Source organism: Trachurus trachurus (genome assembly GCF_905171665.1).
Source record: "Trachurus trachurus genome assembly, chromosome: 12".
Lineage (NCBI taxonomy): Eukaryota > Metazoa > Chordata > Actinopteri > Carangiformes > Carangidae > Trachurus > Trachurus trachurus.
Window position 1 is genome coordinate 17649966 of NC_139908.1, and position 16878 is coordinate 17666843.

Consider the following 16878-nt stretch of genomic DNA (forward strand, 5'->3'; position numbering starts at 1 on the left):
CCAGCATGATTCATGTCTATATACAGCATGACTCAGACAAACACTGACTAGGAGTTTCTAGAGAAAATTATAACTGCTCTATGCCTCACTGTAATTTCACTCTGAAGTGATAGACAGTAAGCATTTTATGCACTGTAGGATGGATTGTTCTATAAAATCCGCCCAGTTTCTTTGTTGATAATGCATCAATGGTGCCAGAGGGTGCATGCATGAACATTATTGGAGCAGCAGAGTAAACTGTGTTGACCCAGAAGGAATCTCACTCACCTGAGGGTGAAGATTTGGACCGAGGAAAGCGTGGACAGAGCCAGAAAAGTCGAGACGGTTTCCCTCTGTCGGATGGGTTTGGAGGGCGCCATCACCACAAAGTTATTGTCCAGCTTGAGCTCCGACAGTGGCTGAAACAGCCTGACACTCCCAATGCGCTGCATAGGCGTGTGCCCCGCGAAATAGCCCATCGGCCTCTGCTGGTCCGGGCGAACAGAGCTGCCTTTTCTTGAATCCTCGGAGTTGCAGTCTCCATTGTCCGTGGTTTGGACCATGTAGTAGAGCTCCACGGGGGTGCCCTGGGCCTGCTCGGAGACCCTCTGCCTCCCTGGCCTGATGGTTGGAGGGCTGAACCAGCTCGCCAGGGGCTCCAGCTCGGCAACACATAACCCCAACTCACCTTTTAGCCTGCACGTGCCACGTACTTCTTGAGTCTCGTGGAAGGCGAACATCCTGACGCAGGGCAGCTTGTGGATGGCGCTGTAATCATCCCAGTCCCTGCCTGCGATGTAGAACAACACTTGAACCTTCGGCCAACTGGGGTGAATCCTCTCGCTGATAATATAGGTGTGGACCTTCCAGTTGAACGTAAACAGAGGCAGTGACGACGACGACGATGATGATGCTGCAGATGTTGGCACCGATGAAGCGAACGAGGGGGTGTTGAAGGGCCCCGGCAGGGTCTGCAGCAGCTCCAGAGGCACAGGCTGCTGCACAGACAGGGGCCCGTAGCTAGCATTGACAAAGGGCATCTGCCGAGCCTGGTGGATGAAGAAGGACTCTGTGCGAGCCTGCAGGCTGGAGTTCCTCATTAAGTCCTGGTTTGCCTCCTGTAGAAAGAATGCTGACTCTGCGTTGAGGATCCGGTAGCTGACAGGCAGATAGATTGGCGTGGGGCCGTACCTCTGCAGGCCCTCCAGGATCACTTTGCTCTCCACCACTGAAACAGAGAGAGGAAACCACAATGACTACCCGTTAATCTTCGTCTCAACAACTTAAACTCAGCACACTCGCAGTTATGCATCACTTTTACTTGTAGCGGCACCAGAGAGACTCATTGTTTGAACCCTGCAAACAAAACCCGAGCCAGGTGTGAAATCAAACGGCAGAATGAGAGAAATTGGAGGAAATAAATCACGACCTGGACGGCGGCACTTCACATTTAACACCACATTTGCATGCATTGCCTGCAACCTGAGGCAATCATATCTACAGTCAGTTCCAGCGGTGAATGTTAAATGGTTCGTTGGAACCATTTCCATATGATATCACTTTCATGAGCCGCTGCTCTAATTTAAAAGAATTTGTTAGACTCAATTCCAAACATTGGCGTCTTTCTGAGTCACTTGCTTATCAGGCTTGTCCACGTTCCTTCTTGCTCTCGATCCTTTTCATTACGACACACTAACTCCATCTGTTTTACGCCCTCCTTCAATTCTATCATCATTTCATTTTTTTCCCCCTCATATGACTTGATCTCCTGCCTCTTTATTGCGTTCCTGCATCTGTCATTCAAACCGTCTCTCTCTTTTCAAGTACGGAAAGTTGTCGTGGAGTTCCTGGTCTGGTTCTTAAGCTGTGCTCTCGGCTCATACATGTGAAATCCTGATGAGGTTTTGTGTTCACGCTGGAAAATTAACATTAAACATAAACATTTGTGCCGTTAATGTGCTTTTTGGCCGACAATGCAACACAAATAGGAAATGTTGGAGCAACAGTCAGCTGTGAAACAACAACACAAATTGTGTATGCTGGTGAGAAGCTCGGGGAAGATCTCAGACACCAATCTTGCTCTGTCTTTGTGAAGCTTAATTGGCAGACTTTCTAAATGCCGCTGTTTGATTGATGTCGGTTGGCTCACATAATGCATAATTTCCTGTTAGTGCAACTTCATTACTGCAAAAATCATCATACCTGTGTACCCTGACAATTATAGCTATACTATAGTGAATAGGGATATTTTCTGATTCATAAATAATGGTTTGTAGAAATACTGATAACTTACCCTATTATCTGTGCTTATGTTTTAGTATTAAGACAATATTAATCTCTGTGGCAGTGAGATCTGATATACAGTGGAAACAAAAATATAACTGTGCCCATCAGCAGCAATCATAAAAAGTTACAACATCATAATAAGTATATTGTTGTCATTGAATCATCGTTTTATCACCATTTAAGTATGTTGAATTAGCTGCCCCTGTTTGTAATGTAACATAATATAACTTGATGATTCTCAGATTCATACAGTGTCTGTTTTGTTTTTATTATTATTTCTCTATTTTCTATGGATGGGTACTCATGATGGACATATAATGGAGCGTGTAAATCAGACTGGAAATAAACATATGTGTCATGTCTGTGTTTAGATTGGACTGAGTTACGAGTCTGAGATTGACTAAGAGTTGTTTTCACACATTGATTGCTGGTGGTTTTTTAAGCACCATAATTGCCTCCATGAGCCGTGCGTCACAGCCGGTGTAGTCACACATAGTCAGACGTATCTCCTCAGCTCTGTGTCAGTGCAGGAGACCGGTCCGGCTGCTCCCATTATCATTCATAACGCGGTGGTTTGTTTGTATTTCATTAAACTAATTACAGTCATCTTGGGTGGTGCTGAGCCCACGATGCAGTGACGGTGCAAAATAAACATGGGGGTGGGGGGTTCGGAGGCTGTTGTTGCTGTTTCCTGTGGTGAAGAGGATTTAAAAAACAGTAACAGGTTGTGAACTGAGGGGAGGAGAGTGCTTGTATACCCACAGCCTATATCCGGTGACTCATACTACAACCAGTGCTGCTGCTGCTGCTGCTGGCCTTGTTGATAAGCATGAAATATCAATGGGCCAGACTATGATGACTAACTTCCTATTGTTTTCAGGACAGAAGCATAGACTTCCTTGCTTCCCTTTCAGTCCTAAAAGCCTATATGGAGACATCTAATTGAAGAAAAACCATGTGCATCTACTGGTAAAGAACCAATTATACTTAATGATACCTGACTTTTATCATTTACCTTTTGTCTTAAACCCACGTGCATGACCATCCAACCTCACCAGACACCTCAAACCTGCTCCCATCCCTGCCATTCTTCATCCTGCAACCCCACCCCCCCCACCCCCCACCCCTTCTCCCTTTGCCATCAAACTCCAGATATTTGGACTGATTGAGGAGCCCATGAGAGTCCATTGATTTTCTGTCCCTGAACCCTGCGTGCTGTGGGAGATGTGGCGTGGCAGTGATTTGTGACAATCCATGGCAGCAGAGCAATGACCATCTGGCCTGATGGACGGAGCCAGTGTCAGGCTCAAGAGCAGCACTTCAAACTGGACCGTCCCAGCTCTATTTAACTCAGATACAAGTTACAAAATCTAGGCCTTGAGTATAATTGCTAAATCTGAGGTCAATCAAAAACAATGACAGGTTCATGATAAGTTCATCACAATAACACACACGTCAGAGCTATGTAAACATGATAATTACATTATTAATCAGGACAGGGTATAGTGTAAGCAAGTAGCTTTTTGGTTGTGATTTAAAGGCAGCAGCAGATATCCAAATTCACTGTACGTACAACAACATGGCGGCTGACTATGATTAAAATGGCACTACATATATCGATCTACTGATCAATAGCGCTGTAAGGAGACAGATATGGAAAGGGAAACTTATCTTTATTTTGTGTCATGCAAAGGGCAATACAAGAGTAATAGGTTTTCATTATCCACATTTTATTTGTATGTTTCAGAGAGTCTTTTATCAAGAGCCATTGTCTTTGACTGCCACCCGGCCTAATAGGGGGTCTAATGAAGCGACTGGAGAGTTAATATCTAATCCATCTTCATCTCTTTTAACTGTTGAGTGTAGATGCACTGGGGCAGTCGGGTGTATTTTCGTATATTACACGGGTCAGGACTTGGATTGAGGCTCCAGTTGTACAAAATCAGAAAATAGTCCTCCCTGAGTCTATTTTTTTCAAAAATAAATATTAAAAAAAATGTTGAAACTATTGCCTTGCATCTCTGTGCTAGCCGTCCAAATGAAAAACAGCCACACAGCTGAACCTAATTACAGACCGCTCTGCTTTATAATCATATGCATAATGGTAAAATGTCTGACACTGATATGGGTGACAAATGCATGGAAATAATGAGAATTATTCATAAATATAAATTAGTTGCATTATTCTCTAAGCGGTTGCTTTTATGTTTGTATTCATGTTGTGCACCTTCCTCAAACTACTCGGACTCCAGACTTAAACTGCATTTTCATTCACCCCTGCATCTCTGATGAGGAAGGAGGAATACTAAAAGATCCAAAGGCCTTCACAGTGAGAGCGCTGGTGCACGGCTCTGACTGAGGGAACAGTGTTTACCCTTAAACATGACAAAACAGAGAGCAATGTCAGGGGAGCAGGTGCTTAGTTGGTGCTGGATCATGCTTACAGCACAGTGAGAGGATTTGACTGTCTCTTTTTCTCTGCGGGTTGTGGCACACTGTCCTAGTTTCAACTTACCATGACACAGATGAAACTAAATACCTCATTACAGCGGCAAAACGTTGTAATTTGTAACTTCGGATTTAGAATATGTCCCATTCTATGACACCAATAGGACGTCATAAATAGAGATGTCAAAGCCCCTGTGATTTGTAGCCCTGAGTTGCCCTTGGATTTCATGTCCGCAGCTACTGTACTTGTAAATCATCTCCGCAGGACTGTTTCTGCAAATGAAAAAGGGGAATGATTTGCGCAGATAACTTAACCCCTGTGGTAAATCCTGGCTGTAAACTCTCGGAGAGGATTTCTTGGCACTGGTAGCCCCTCAGGACTCGGACCGAGGAGTCGGATCACATAGCAAACTGGACTGGCCTCATCATTAGACAGATGTTAGATTCAGGGTTTGATGTCTTGATGTTATATTCATGTAGAGAGAGCCAGGAGGCCCACTGCAGCATGGGACTCCGAATGAAAATGCATTTAAATTTTCCCCGGTATTCCTAAAACATGCAGAAAGCAACTTCTGAAATAAACTCTTAAAATGAAATTAAAGCATTCATATCCCCAAGAGAGATATTTGTGGCTTCAAATCAAACCGTTTCCCATAATCACCTGTTCTCATCCCTGGCGACATAAGTAGAACTTCACCCAAGAAATGTAATCCCTCCCTCCTACCAGTCCTCCTCCTCCTCCTCTCATCTTATCTTTATCCTCCACCATGTGTGCATCTCACAACCACTCCCTGATCAAACATATTAAGTTGGCTCGGCTTCAGTAATATATTAATCAAACAGATTTGTTTAATATCAGATCTTTTGAGGGAGATAGGTGATCGAGGTGAGAGGCGGCAAGACGGACTGACACCGGGGATGAAGTGAGAATGTGTGAGGTCGTGATGGTGGCGATGCTCAGAAAAAGTCAAAAGATTACAGCACAGCGAGAGATTATGCGGATGGCCCACATGCCTCCTTCACTGTAGGATTCAGTTTAAAATTAGACTTGTTTTTCTTGCAGCACCATCACAAACATGGCAGAACATTGCTCCAGCCTGTTTTAGAAACACCTGTACAAGAGTTCAGCTTTCCAACCTGCTGATGTGACTTGCTATCTCTTCTCCTACTCAAAAAACACAACAACCAGTGGCCACAGAGGAGGAGGGCATCTGAAATTTAAATCTGGTCCATCTGCCTCTGCATCAGTCATTTACCCCAGTCTCTGCTCCAAAGAAGGCTGATTATATGTTTTTCTTACTGGTAATAAATCCCTACAAACAAGCAAAGCCTTGTAACAACTTTTTCATCTGTGTCCTCAAGCTCCATTGTTGTCTAAACACATGAGTGTGCAGCACGTCTGCACTGTGACCTTATTACCATGGACATGGGAAATGTAGTTAGTCATTAGAGACAGGCACAGGCCTGTTGCCCAAATTAGTTTAATCAACAGTGGGAAACAGATTGACTATTTCTGTTTGTTTTGCTACAAATAGGAAACTCTCTAACCTGTTCGGTGTGAAATATCTGTGAACTGTTAAATACTATCACAAAATGTTAAAAGTTCCCTTAATTTTCCATATAGCACCATCATCGCATTGGAATTTTAATGAATCAAATTATTATAACAACAAAAGTCAAGAGTAAAGCATCAGGAGGTTAGCATTATCATTGCCACACTCTCATCACCATTCAGTGACCTAGGGTTGCACCCATATACACTCTCACAAAGCTATTAACATGGATTCACACTCTTTGGAAATTAGTCTGTCTGTCAGCCCGTTGATTCAAAACTGAACTTGGTGGAGGGATGGATCTGGACCATTTCTCTCTCTCTGAAGCCTGGTAAGAGATGCCTGACACTGGCCTTGCTGAGATCTCCACTCTGAGTGCCATGTTTGTTGGTTTGTTTGTTGTTTGCTGAAAAAAAAAACTAAATGTTTTGAACCACACTTGGTGTAGGGACGAGGAAGAACTCATTCAATTCTGGTGTGGATTTGATTTGAGGAGAGATACAGGATTTATTTATTTATTTTGCATCACGTTTTGGTGGAGCAAACTGTTTGGCCTTGGCATGTGTGAATGCCGTTTTACTGTAGCTGGCATTGTGTTTTTTTCATTGCATCCTAACAGTTATCAAAATACAGAGTTACCCTGACTCTGTCATTTAAAATCAAGGAAGTCATTTCCAAACTGAGATATCTTTCAAAAAGATTGAGTTTGTAAAAAGTGTCTTTCATGCAAACATTAATCCTTCCATATCTAACAAAACTGTACCTTTGCAACTTTCACTATCAAGCAACCGCCGTCTTTCAAAAAACCTTAAGGACTAAAAGGGAAATGTTACTTAATGCTGTCATTTGTTCCACCTTCCTCTCACAGTTGTATCAGGTAGTGCTGAAGCTTTTTGCTCTGATGATTTGGGGCTCTAAGGAAGAAAAGCACATTTTGTTTGGTGACTTCTAATACTGACATTTAAAAAAAAAAAAAAAAAGCTTTTGAAATCCCAAATTTTCTCAAGACCACCAGGGAAAAACATTAAGATGTGATCTTTTTGTGGCATTTTCTTTTGTTAAACATGAGCTCCATGTGGTAGGCGAACAGCTTTGGGGACCTTGAAGTCACCATCAGTGGACCAACTGTCGGTCAGCGTGAGAGGTAACTTTTGCCCATTTTCCACCACAGAACAATGAAACTGAAAGGGTATTTTGGGCTCTTGGAGGGCTGGATATAAATGTCAGCTGCTGCTTATATGAAGAATATGCCACTGGCAAAGTCAAAAAGTTTAAAAATCTTATCAAAGATGGCTTCTGTTAAAGTCTTGTATGCACACAAATTGGAAGGAGGCTGGATGTCTCCAAAGCCACAGCATCAGCTAAGCTACTGAAAAACCAAGATCTGTTTTAACTTCTGTACTGACTTGTGATCATTATACATCTTTTCTGTCCAATACTTCTATTTTTTTGCTATCTGCACGTCTCAAAACCACTCCAAAAAAACTGGGCCCACTTCAATTCACCACTACTACTCAGTAGGGAACCGTTGGGTGGCCAGCAAGATAATCCCCTGGTTAGTGAAATGTTCTAGGTGATATCTCAACACAAACAAAACACACACAGGAGCCCTAATCGCTCTAAGTGCCCATCACATGCACCCTGACACTGCAGGAGAACCAAGGCAGAGCAGAGACTCTGCTCCCAGCTGGAGGTTAATCGGATCACATAAAAGCAAAGCACACCTCATCTTTCATCACTAGGCAACACATTTATGCAGCAATCGATAGGTGGAATTATATTTTCCCCTTTCAGAGAAATGAGGGAAAATGAAGTATTGTGACCCGACCAAGATTGATAGGGCAAGGCTTCATACCTTATATCAGCAATAACTCTGGGCCTCGCGTTTGTTCAAAACTTGACTTGTTTTCGTCTCTGACAGAGCTTATGGCCCCTTTAGTTTCAGAATGGCCTGCGGGTCATTTCTGTCGATAAATTCACTGAGTCCAAACATAAGAAATTTAATACATGCTGGTCATCTCTCTTTCTCCCAAGCACCTGCCTCTTATCTCACCTTCCTAACCCACATCACACACGCACACACACACACACACAGAAATGCACACACAGATAAAACCACATCAATACACATATATTAGCAGGAACATGTGCTGAATTCCTTTGGGGCTGCATGAGGAGAGTGAGAGCCACTTTCGTATAGGCAGTCACAATCTTCTAAATGAGCCGCTGGCAGAAAATGTACATTGCCTAACAACAAAGAATGATTCATTACAAAGGCATAATTATTCATTTGCATATTAAAAATAGATATTTCAACATGTTCTGAGAATATGAGTTGGGATAACATTGAATATGGCCGTGAAACAAAGAAAAATGATGCCTTTGTGAAATATGCTAATATATTTGATATTAATGATCATTTTCCGCCTGTTGCATCCTTTAATAATTAAGTAAAATAAATGAACTGAAAGAGCCTGAAAAGAGGGTTAAAATGCATCACTCTTTAATCATTCCTTCTGCTGTTCGGTGGGCTCATTTTTTTTAAAATTTTATCTTGGACAAATTGGAAACTTTTGTAAAGAGCAAATCAAAAAATTTCAACATTAACATGAAGGGCAGAGAAAGAAAAATAAATCTAAATCCCCCTGTTCTCTGCTTGAATGGAGATGCAGAGAGTAATTATACATTACAAGGTCTAAACAATGCTGGAAATGAGTTGTTTGTAAGCTGGGTCAATCTTCCTGAAACAGCCAGTCCGTTGCACCACATGCTGCCACAATTAGATCTGAAAGGTAACTGCTGCTAAGAATGACATTTCCAATCCAACCTCCAGTTTTAGCACTGCAAACCTTAAAGGGATAGTTCAACATTTTGGCAAATTGGCCCATTGCCATAATCCCTATAGTTTTAGGATTGTTACCTTTAATTGTCGGTGCAAACTATTTTAAGAATGGCGGAGCAGAGCCGCGAGCTACTCAGAGCTATGCTACGGAGGCTAATGGAATTTCTTGGTTTCCCTCATCAAACTCATTAAATACACAATCCAACAACTCCAAAATGCTCTCGTGTACAAGTTGTGACCTGCACATTCACCACGCTATATGAGATAATGAAACATTACCAGACAGAGTTGTTTTCGAGGTAAATTCCTGCAAAACCACTGATGCGTGTTCCCATCGGGGGCAGTTTTTAGGCAAGCAGTCTCTGCATTTGCCTCGAAAACAAATCTCATAATGTTCCGTTATTATCTCATAGCGTGGTGAATGTGCAGGTCACAACTTGTCCACAAGAGTGTTTTGGAGTTGTTGGATTGTGTATTTGAGGAGTTTGATGAGGGAAACCAAAAAATCCCATCAGCCTCCGTAGCATAGCTCTGAGCAGCTTGTGGCTCTGCTCTGCCGTTCTAAAAATAGCTTGCACCGACAATTAAAGATAACGATTATGGCAAAGGGCCAATTTGTCAAAATGCTGAACTATCCCTTTAAAGAAACACTAATGGCAAAAAAAAAGATAAACCTTGTGTCTGGGCATTAGCTATGCCCAACTGGGGAAAACATCTAGCAGCTTCCAAACATTTCTTTGTCTGCAGAAAGAATATTTTCCCACACATTCTGCACGGCACCACGTCTCCCTGGTGGGGGTACCAAGCAACAGCAGCGAACAGCACTGCAGCAGTTGTACGGAGAGGAATAAAAACACTCAGAGCTTTCTACCTTGAAGTCACATTTGGGACATGAATGGGTCTTTTATGACACTTCAATTCTGTCCATTGCCTGTGGGCCCGGTGTTGTGCGATATACAGCGTCGGGGAGGGGAGGAGGTGAACGGCGGAGCAGGGGAGTCACTACGGTGCTGGTGGTTGTTTAGATGAGATGGACTAGGAGATGAGAGCTCTTGAAGGAGCAGGGCCAAATGTGCTGAGCAGAGCAGAGCAGCAGTTAGCCTTCCTGTGAGGACACCCACAGGGGTAATCGAAGGCTTCAGCTTTAACTATGTGGGCTCTGCTCTTGTCATTTAAGACCGCAGTATTGCCTCCATGAGCTTATGAATGTGGCCAGCTCTCTTTTGAAGTTAAGTAACCCACAGTCAAATGAAAGTAGTGACAGTGACGGATAATGCGGTGGTGTGCTTAGACCGGGGGTTGGGTTTGTGTGCGGGGAGTTGGGGGGGGGGGACTAGTGTCATAAATAAAAACGACTCTCGGCACATGGTAATCATAGCCAAGTGAATCCATTTCAGGTATACTGTTTATTATACACTGGGGGTAAGTTTTTTCCTTCTCCCTTTGTGCAAATATATGAAATCAGATGCAGTTAAGTGGGTAAGAATAATGCATTGTGTTGGCAAAAAAGGAGCAGGGTGAGTAATGTCCTGGCATTTTCAGCAAGGTTACATTGTAAGAAAGTCAATGGGCCCTGGACATAAGACACTGCAGCTGCTCCATGAACTTTAAATACAAATGTAAGCATGGAGAAATGGTGACACAGTCTTGTTCCACAATTTGCATAAATCTCCGCTCACACACTTTCATTTTTATATTAACAAGCCAATGAAATTAATGTCAGTTAGACGATTTAATATGCTTTAGGTGCCATGGCTTCATTTAAAGCACGAAAATGTGTTAAAGATAAAGATAATAAAAAGAACATCCGCGATATTGAATATGAACGATTGCGGTTGCCAGCAGTGTCATGAGCAGGATGTTTAATCTCCTCAGCTATTGATAAGAGGTCATTCCTGCCAAACATCTGCACATCCACAAGCCGATAAGCCCATGTAAAGATTGACATTAATCATTAGTTTGATGTTTACAAAGTAGTGGCCAAGGCCGTGAAAGCTTGGGAGGGAACACACACATTGTCCGAGCAGTTGATTCAGGGAACAGGAAAATGATTAGGATGCAAGTGAGCTGATCCAGATAAATGTTCACAAGTATTACCACACTCATATGAAAACTAAAAACAGACATGTGCACAAATGTGAGAAATACAGGACACTTGACAGTCGTCTCTTCCCCAAACGTATTCTGGCCTAACTATATTTATCCTTTAGACAGGTAGAAGAGTAGAAAACGACAGTGTGTTATTTCGACCCCCTCAATAAAAGTGTTTTCTTTCTCCCCTCTCTTATCACACAGGCAGGAAGTCCAACTCTGTAATAACAGCTTTTTCAGATGTAAAACAGGGAAGTCGAGGCATGACTGCGAATTTGCCTTGAGTTGCTGCTGGTCTAAAAGCATGATGGGTTCACATGCCAATGCTGGAGAACAGTATAATGGAAAACATGACTTCATAGTTATGTTGAAGTATTCAGAGATGTTAGCAGTACTGCCTTGTTACAGCTCAAGGATCTGTATCTTGGTGCTTGGTGTAATGTGGGGGGGAGGGAACATGAAGAGGTGGGTGGGTGGATGGGTGATGGGGTTGTGTGCTTCAATGAAATGAGAGCTATACGTGCGACTGCATATGTGTTGAGGTTTATGCGGTAGGAAGAGGAAAATCCAACGATCAGACCATGCATTGAAGACATGCAACATGCTCATCTTAACAGGCCTGTGCTGTAAACACATGTGAATGAATGCGGAAGTCTTCCTACTTTACAGTACATCTGTGTGTGTTTATGCATACTGTATGTGAGTGACTGAGCTGAGTGCATCTGCCTAAGCATGAACAGCCTTAGAACTCCTCACAGACGACTGTAACGCCGCCTCAGGCAAACAACATCAGTAGACGTTTAGATTTAGAGCCAGCGTGCACCCCACTGGTCAAAGTATGAATGATCAAAAGCCCAAATGCATTCTTTTTTTTGAGCGCGTAGTGAGCTTCAGGCACAGAAACAGTGGACTGTGTTGATCGGTGGCACTGGCGGAGAGCCACGCACACCTCTGACAGCAGCGAGGTGGTAAACAGCATGGAAGAGAGGAGCCTGGTCTCACGCGGCCCCGAGGACGTCCACTGCACGCTCCAGCAGCAGCGCAGGGAGAGAACAGACAGTCATTTCGCTGCTGCTCAGAAACTCTGAAATGAGATGAACTCAGAGGTCTCTCCCCGCAGCAAGCAGCGCTCACGGCGTGCATTTCTTTATCCATATCCTCCCCCAAAAGTGCCACAGAGAATTTTGAGTCTTTGAGTGAGCTCAGTGTTTAGGGGAATAAGCGGTAAATGGAAATAAAGATGCTAAGAGAAAGGCTGTCTATCATTTTCACTCAATGTTCAGACCTAGTTTTATTTGTCAGCACCATCCTTCTCTTGCAAGATTTTGTGACTAACAGAAGCTGTTAAAGGTTTAGTCAGATAATTACCTTGCGATCGCCTTGGGTTTTTGCTGAGAAAAAGCTTTTGAGAGAGTTTCTTCATGTTTTATAGCCGGTCATAAAATAAGATGCCACGCATCATAAAATGTCTTTACATCACCGTGGCAGTCTTTAAAAAGCTGTCTCTCTTTGGTACATCACTCATGGTTGAAATATGTGCAATACAGCGACCCAAGGTTACTCATCCTATAGGCAAACAGGATAAATCTGGAATAAATCTGAGCAGGAGATTAATATTGTGTTATTTCATCTTCTTTTATGTGGTAAAACTGAGAGTGTTGCTCTTTGTTCCCATTTCACACCAACAACTCTAGGGGCCTTCTGCAATAACAGGTTGTGGAAATCACAGGAGAGGAAAAGGCTGTTGAGAGAGGAGAATCTTAAGTTGGAGTCACACTCCTGAGCTGAGCTTAAATTTCCTTGAACAAGGGTGATATGTCTGACGGCACAGTGAGGTTGGCAAAAGTAAATTACCCTGTCGAGAAAGAATAAGGGCGTACAAATGTGGAGCACCTTGTGCTTCAGCAGCAGAGTAGAGAGAAGATGAGTGGCGGCTTTGCTCTCAGTGTGTCCTCTCGCCGTAGGCATGGAATAAATGAATGAATGAATAAATGAATGAATGTGTTAGGGAGTTATGCCCTCGCTTTATGCATCCAAAAAAATGTTCTTTTTGTTGTTGGCTTGAAAAAAAAACAAGCAACTCTCTTTGAACCACATGTTAAGACAAGATTTTATGAAATTTAAATCAAATACTTAAAAAACGCAGTGCAGTAAGTCTACCTCAAACTCAATATATGACTCCTTTCTTAGTGAAAAAGGCTCTTCTTCAGAGATGCTTGCGAGCCCACTGCCAGTCTGAAATAAGCCTCATCATGATGCATTACATCAGCAGCATAACCTTTAACACCATTCACTCAGGTTTTCTCAAAGATGGGTGTCCAATAAAAGTGAGTGGGCAACAGCAAACTAGTGTACATCTTGGACAAGGACAGAGAGAGGTTTCCCTGCAAAGTAGGAAGAGGAAAGTGCAACGTTAGAAGAATTCAAGGCAAAACTGATCCAATCCTCTCTTTACTTTTAAACCTGTTTGTATGCGTGCGTTCTGATTGCCGGCTGCTTAGATGTATAGATGGGCACTGCAAAACAAGGTCATGTGGTCGTACATCACAGCTGCAGGATATTAAAGCACTAAACTACAGCAGATCGTATACAACCACTGCAGCTTGGAAAACCAGATATTATAATCTCTATAGGGTTTGTTCTTGTGTAGCTTTAGTTTACAATTATCGACTGGAGAGTTGTTGTTTCCTCTAATGGAAATGATATTGAGGTTGTTTAATTCTAAAAATGGTGTGTGTGTGTGTGTGTGTGTGTGTGTGTGTGTGTGTGTGTGTGTGTGTGTGTGTGTTCGTGCGTGTGTGTGTGTGTGTGTGAGAGAGAGAGAGAGAGAGAGGGAAAGAGAAAGGTAATATTATGGGTAATTTTGCAGGTAAATTGTCCCAGAACTAATAATAGAAACTTCACACAATGAGTCGACTATTAAGGAAAGGAAATGTCTTTCTAAAAACATTAGTTTTTAAATCCCCTTGCTTGTTTCTAGCAAGTATCATCATTTTTGGCTTTTTGTAAGTGGATAACATTGCTACTTCTTTCAATATACTGTTAAGTAGCTTTGATAATAATGACACAATAAGGAGCCCAGCATGCTTAGTTTAAAGTGTCCAGAAAAAAAGCCAGTGTACTGTAAGATGAGGATAAGTGGTTGTGGCAAATGTCTCTGTGGATTATAACAATGGCCATAATTGAGCTATAGTGTTAGGCTGTGTGCAGGTTATAATCAAGCCGTTTTTTTTGCTCTGAACTTTCATAATTACATTTTACTAACCTCATTAAAGTGAATGTGTTAAGCACTGACAAACAAAGCTCTGGTTTAAAGGTATGATATGAGTTTCTTCTACTGTCACAAAAAGACTGGGATGAGAGCATAGCCAGCATGTGAACTACAATGTAAAGGCATCATTTATTGCAACTGGACAATTAAAAAAAAAAAAAAAAAGCCATTAAAGCAGATATCAGCTTCACGGCCGTTTCGGCTAATGCTGCGTTCAAGGCAGGCTTTTGAAACCGTAAGTTACAGCTTCAAGTCACAACTACGACTTGGTAGCTTTCCAGGTAACCCGTAGCTCGTGTTTTTACCATCCTGTTGTCTGTGAAAGTTCCCTATAACGGCCACTCGTAACTTCCGACCCGTGAACTCGTACCAGATCGAACTGGTATGACTTCACAGGAAGGAAAAACACAAAGTACGAGTTTCTTTGAACGCACCATGAGTTAGCAGCCCCCGCCCTTGTCAGGCATCAATTGGTCCTCGTGCTACGTCACCACATTCACGCGCATCCCTTGGCTGCACACACAGCCCTTCATGCCGTTCTCTCTCCTCATTGGATAACACTTGTATCCCACAAGGAAAATTTTCTCCTCGGGTTACAGCAGAGCAGAGTGACGGAGAGACTCGTGTTTAGGCTGAAATACTTCATGTAAGTGATTGCTGACGGAAAATAGGACTATTTAGGACTTATATTAACAAAAACATTCCACTGATATCTGCTTTAAGCTGAATCCAATATAAGAGTTCTTCAAGCTGAAGAACAACAACTTCTGATCTTGACAGTCTCCACTTCACTAAAAAGATGCCAACTGCTTCTATGCTCTGTCCAACTCTTTGAGTACGGACTGAAATATCTTGACACCTATTGGCAGATTATGAATAACTATTCATAGTCTCCAGAGGATGACTCCTACTGGATTTCAATCAGGAAAACATTCATAGTTTCCAGATGCAAGGTCGACATTTGTGATTTTGAGTGAAATATATCAACTGTTACTTAATGCCAAAATTGCCATTATTCATGTTATGAATGTTCTCTCCCATGTTCTCTAAACAAATTATAATAACTTCAGTGATCTCTGAACTTTTCCTCCAGCTTTATCATCAGGTCAAGGTTTCATTCTATTTTATGATATGATCAAATACAACGTGATAAGTTAGTGCTAATTTAAGACACTTGGAAAACTTAAAGGGACAACGAGGAGTTTGTATTTGGTTATAAAAAAGTCTCATATTAATATGGATGAATCTACGCTACTTGTTAATGGGTCCATTTTCGATAAATATATCGTTTTGTCTCTATCATTATTGTTATTATTATTAGTGGTGGAAAAGCTGGGCGAGCCACCAAGCGTTTCCTCCTTTTGGTTTCGCGGACGCTGCCCGGCGGGTCATGGGAATAACGCTGCCAAATCGCAGTTTATGGTCGGAACTATATGGTAGGCTATCTGATCGTCTTCGAACCTCTGACTTTCATTCTTCATGAATGAAAACATTCTTGGCAAAACGTCTGTCTAAGAATTTCACCATGCGCACGGAGGCTCATGGTAAATGTAGTGTGAAAACACTTTGCTTTCTAAAACTCCTCGTTGTCCCTTTAAGAATAAAATGTCATCACATTAGTATGTTGTTAGCAGGTATTAGCATTCTGACTTGAGCATTCAACTCAAAGTATTGTATCTGCTGATCTATACTAGAAACCCGATTTTCTCTACACATGTGCCCAACATGGCTATTGGTCAGGGTTGGATTGGGTGTTGGATTAGGTTTAGCACTGACGTGCTCGCACATTTGTGATGGAGATCATCCACCGAGGCAAATTGTGTAATGGCAAGCATGCTGTGCCTAAAAATATAGCCTCATTAAAGTGTAGTGCTTTAGACTCGGTGTGTTAAGAGCTAAGTTCATTTCTTGCGGCATGTCTTGGTATTGTACTGTGCTTCCATGACTGACAGGCACTGATGTGTGGATTAAACTGAGTTATTGGAATACAAACTTGTTGTTGCTGGTTGCCTGAAGTTGCTTGACATGCAGACTAGTGGCTAGACCTTTTTTTCACATCTATTTCGAGCTCAGCTGTCACACTGTCACTTTAGTTTTTTCCTGTTTTTTCAGGTCTCAACAGTCCCTGCCTCCTTTATTTTTTGTAGCCTATGCTTTCCTGACATATAACAACTTGTAGCCACATTGACATTTATGTCACAAACTGGCACTTCACTATCGATTGGTATCCTTGGAAATCAGTTTAAAAGCATGTACTGACCACATTTGTGTTCCTTGTTGGGATTGCGTTTATGCTGTTGATCATCCAGATGTTATCAAGCCCGTCATCTGGGGCTCACTTGCCCTCTTTGCCATTCTTGTTATTAACAATAACCTATTTATCAAGGGGTAGCGGAGGTTATCTCTTT

The 16878-nt window shown here is 42.3% G+C and overlaps 1 protein-coding gene across 1 annotated transcript in view; it reads right to left on the reverse strand.

Moving 5' to 3' along the window:
* Positions 1–16878, reverse strand: part of LOC310994480 (transmembrane protein 132C) — a gene marked incomplete at both ends in the record, with an annotated part of 135282 nt that overhangs the window by 90862 nt on the left and 27542 nt on the right. The window contains one exon of the mRNA XM_083983189.1: positions 268–1207. Coding sequence (XP_083839315.1) covers positions 268–1207 — 940 coding nt within the window. The remainder of the gene's footprint in view (positions 1–267; positions 1208–16878) is intronic.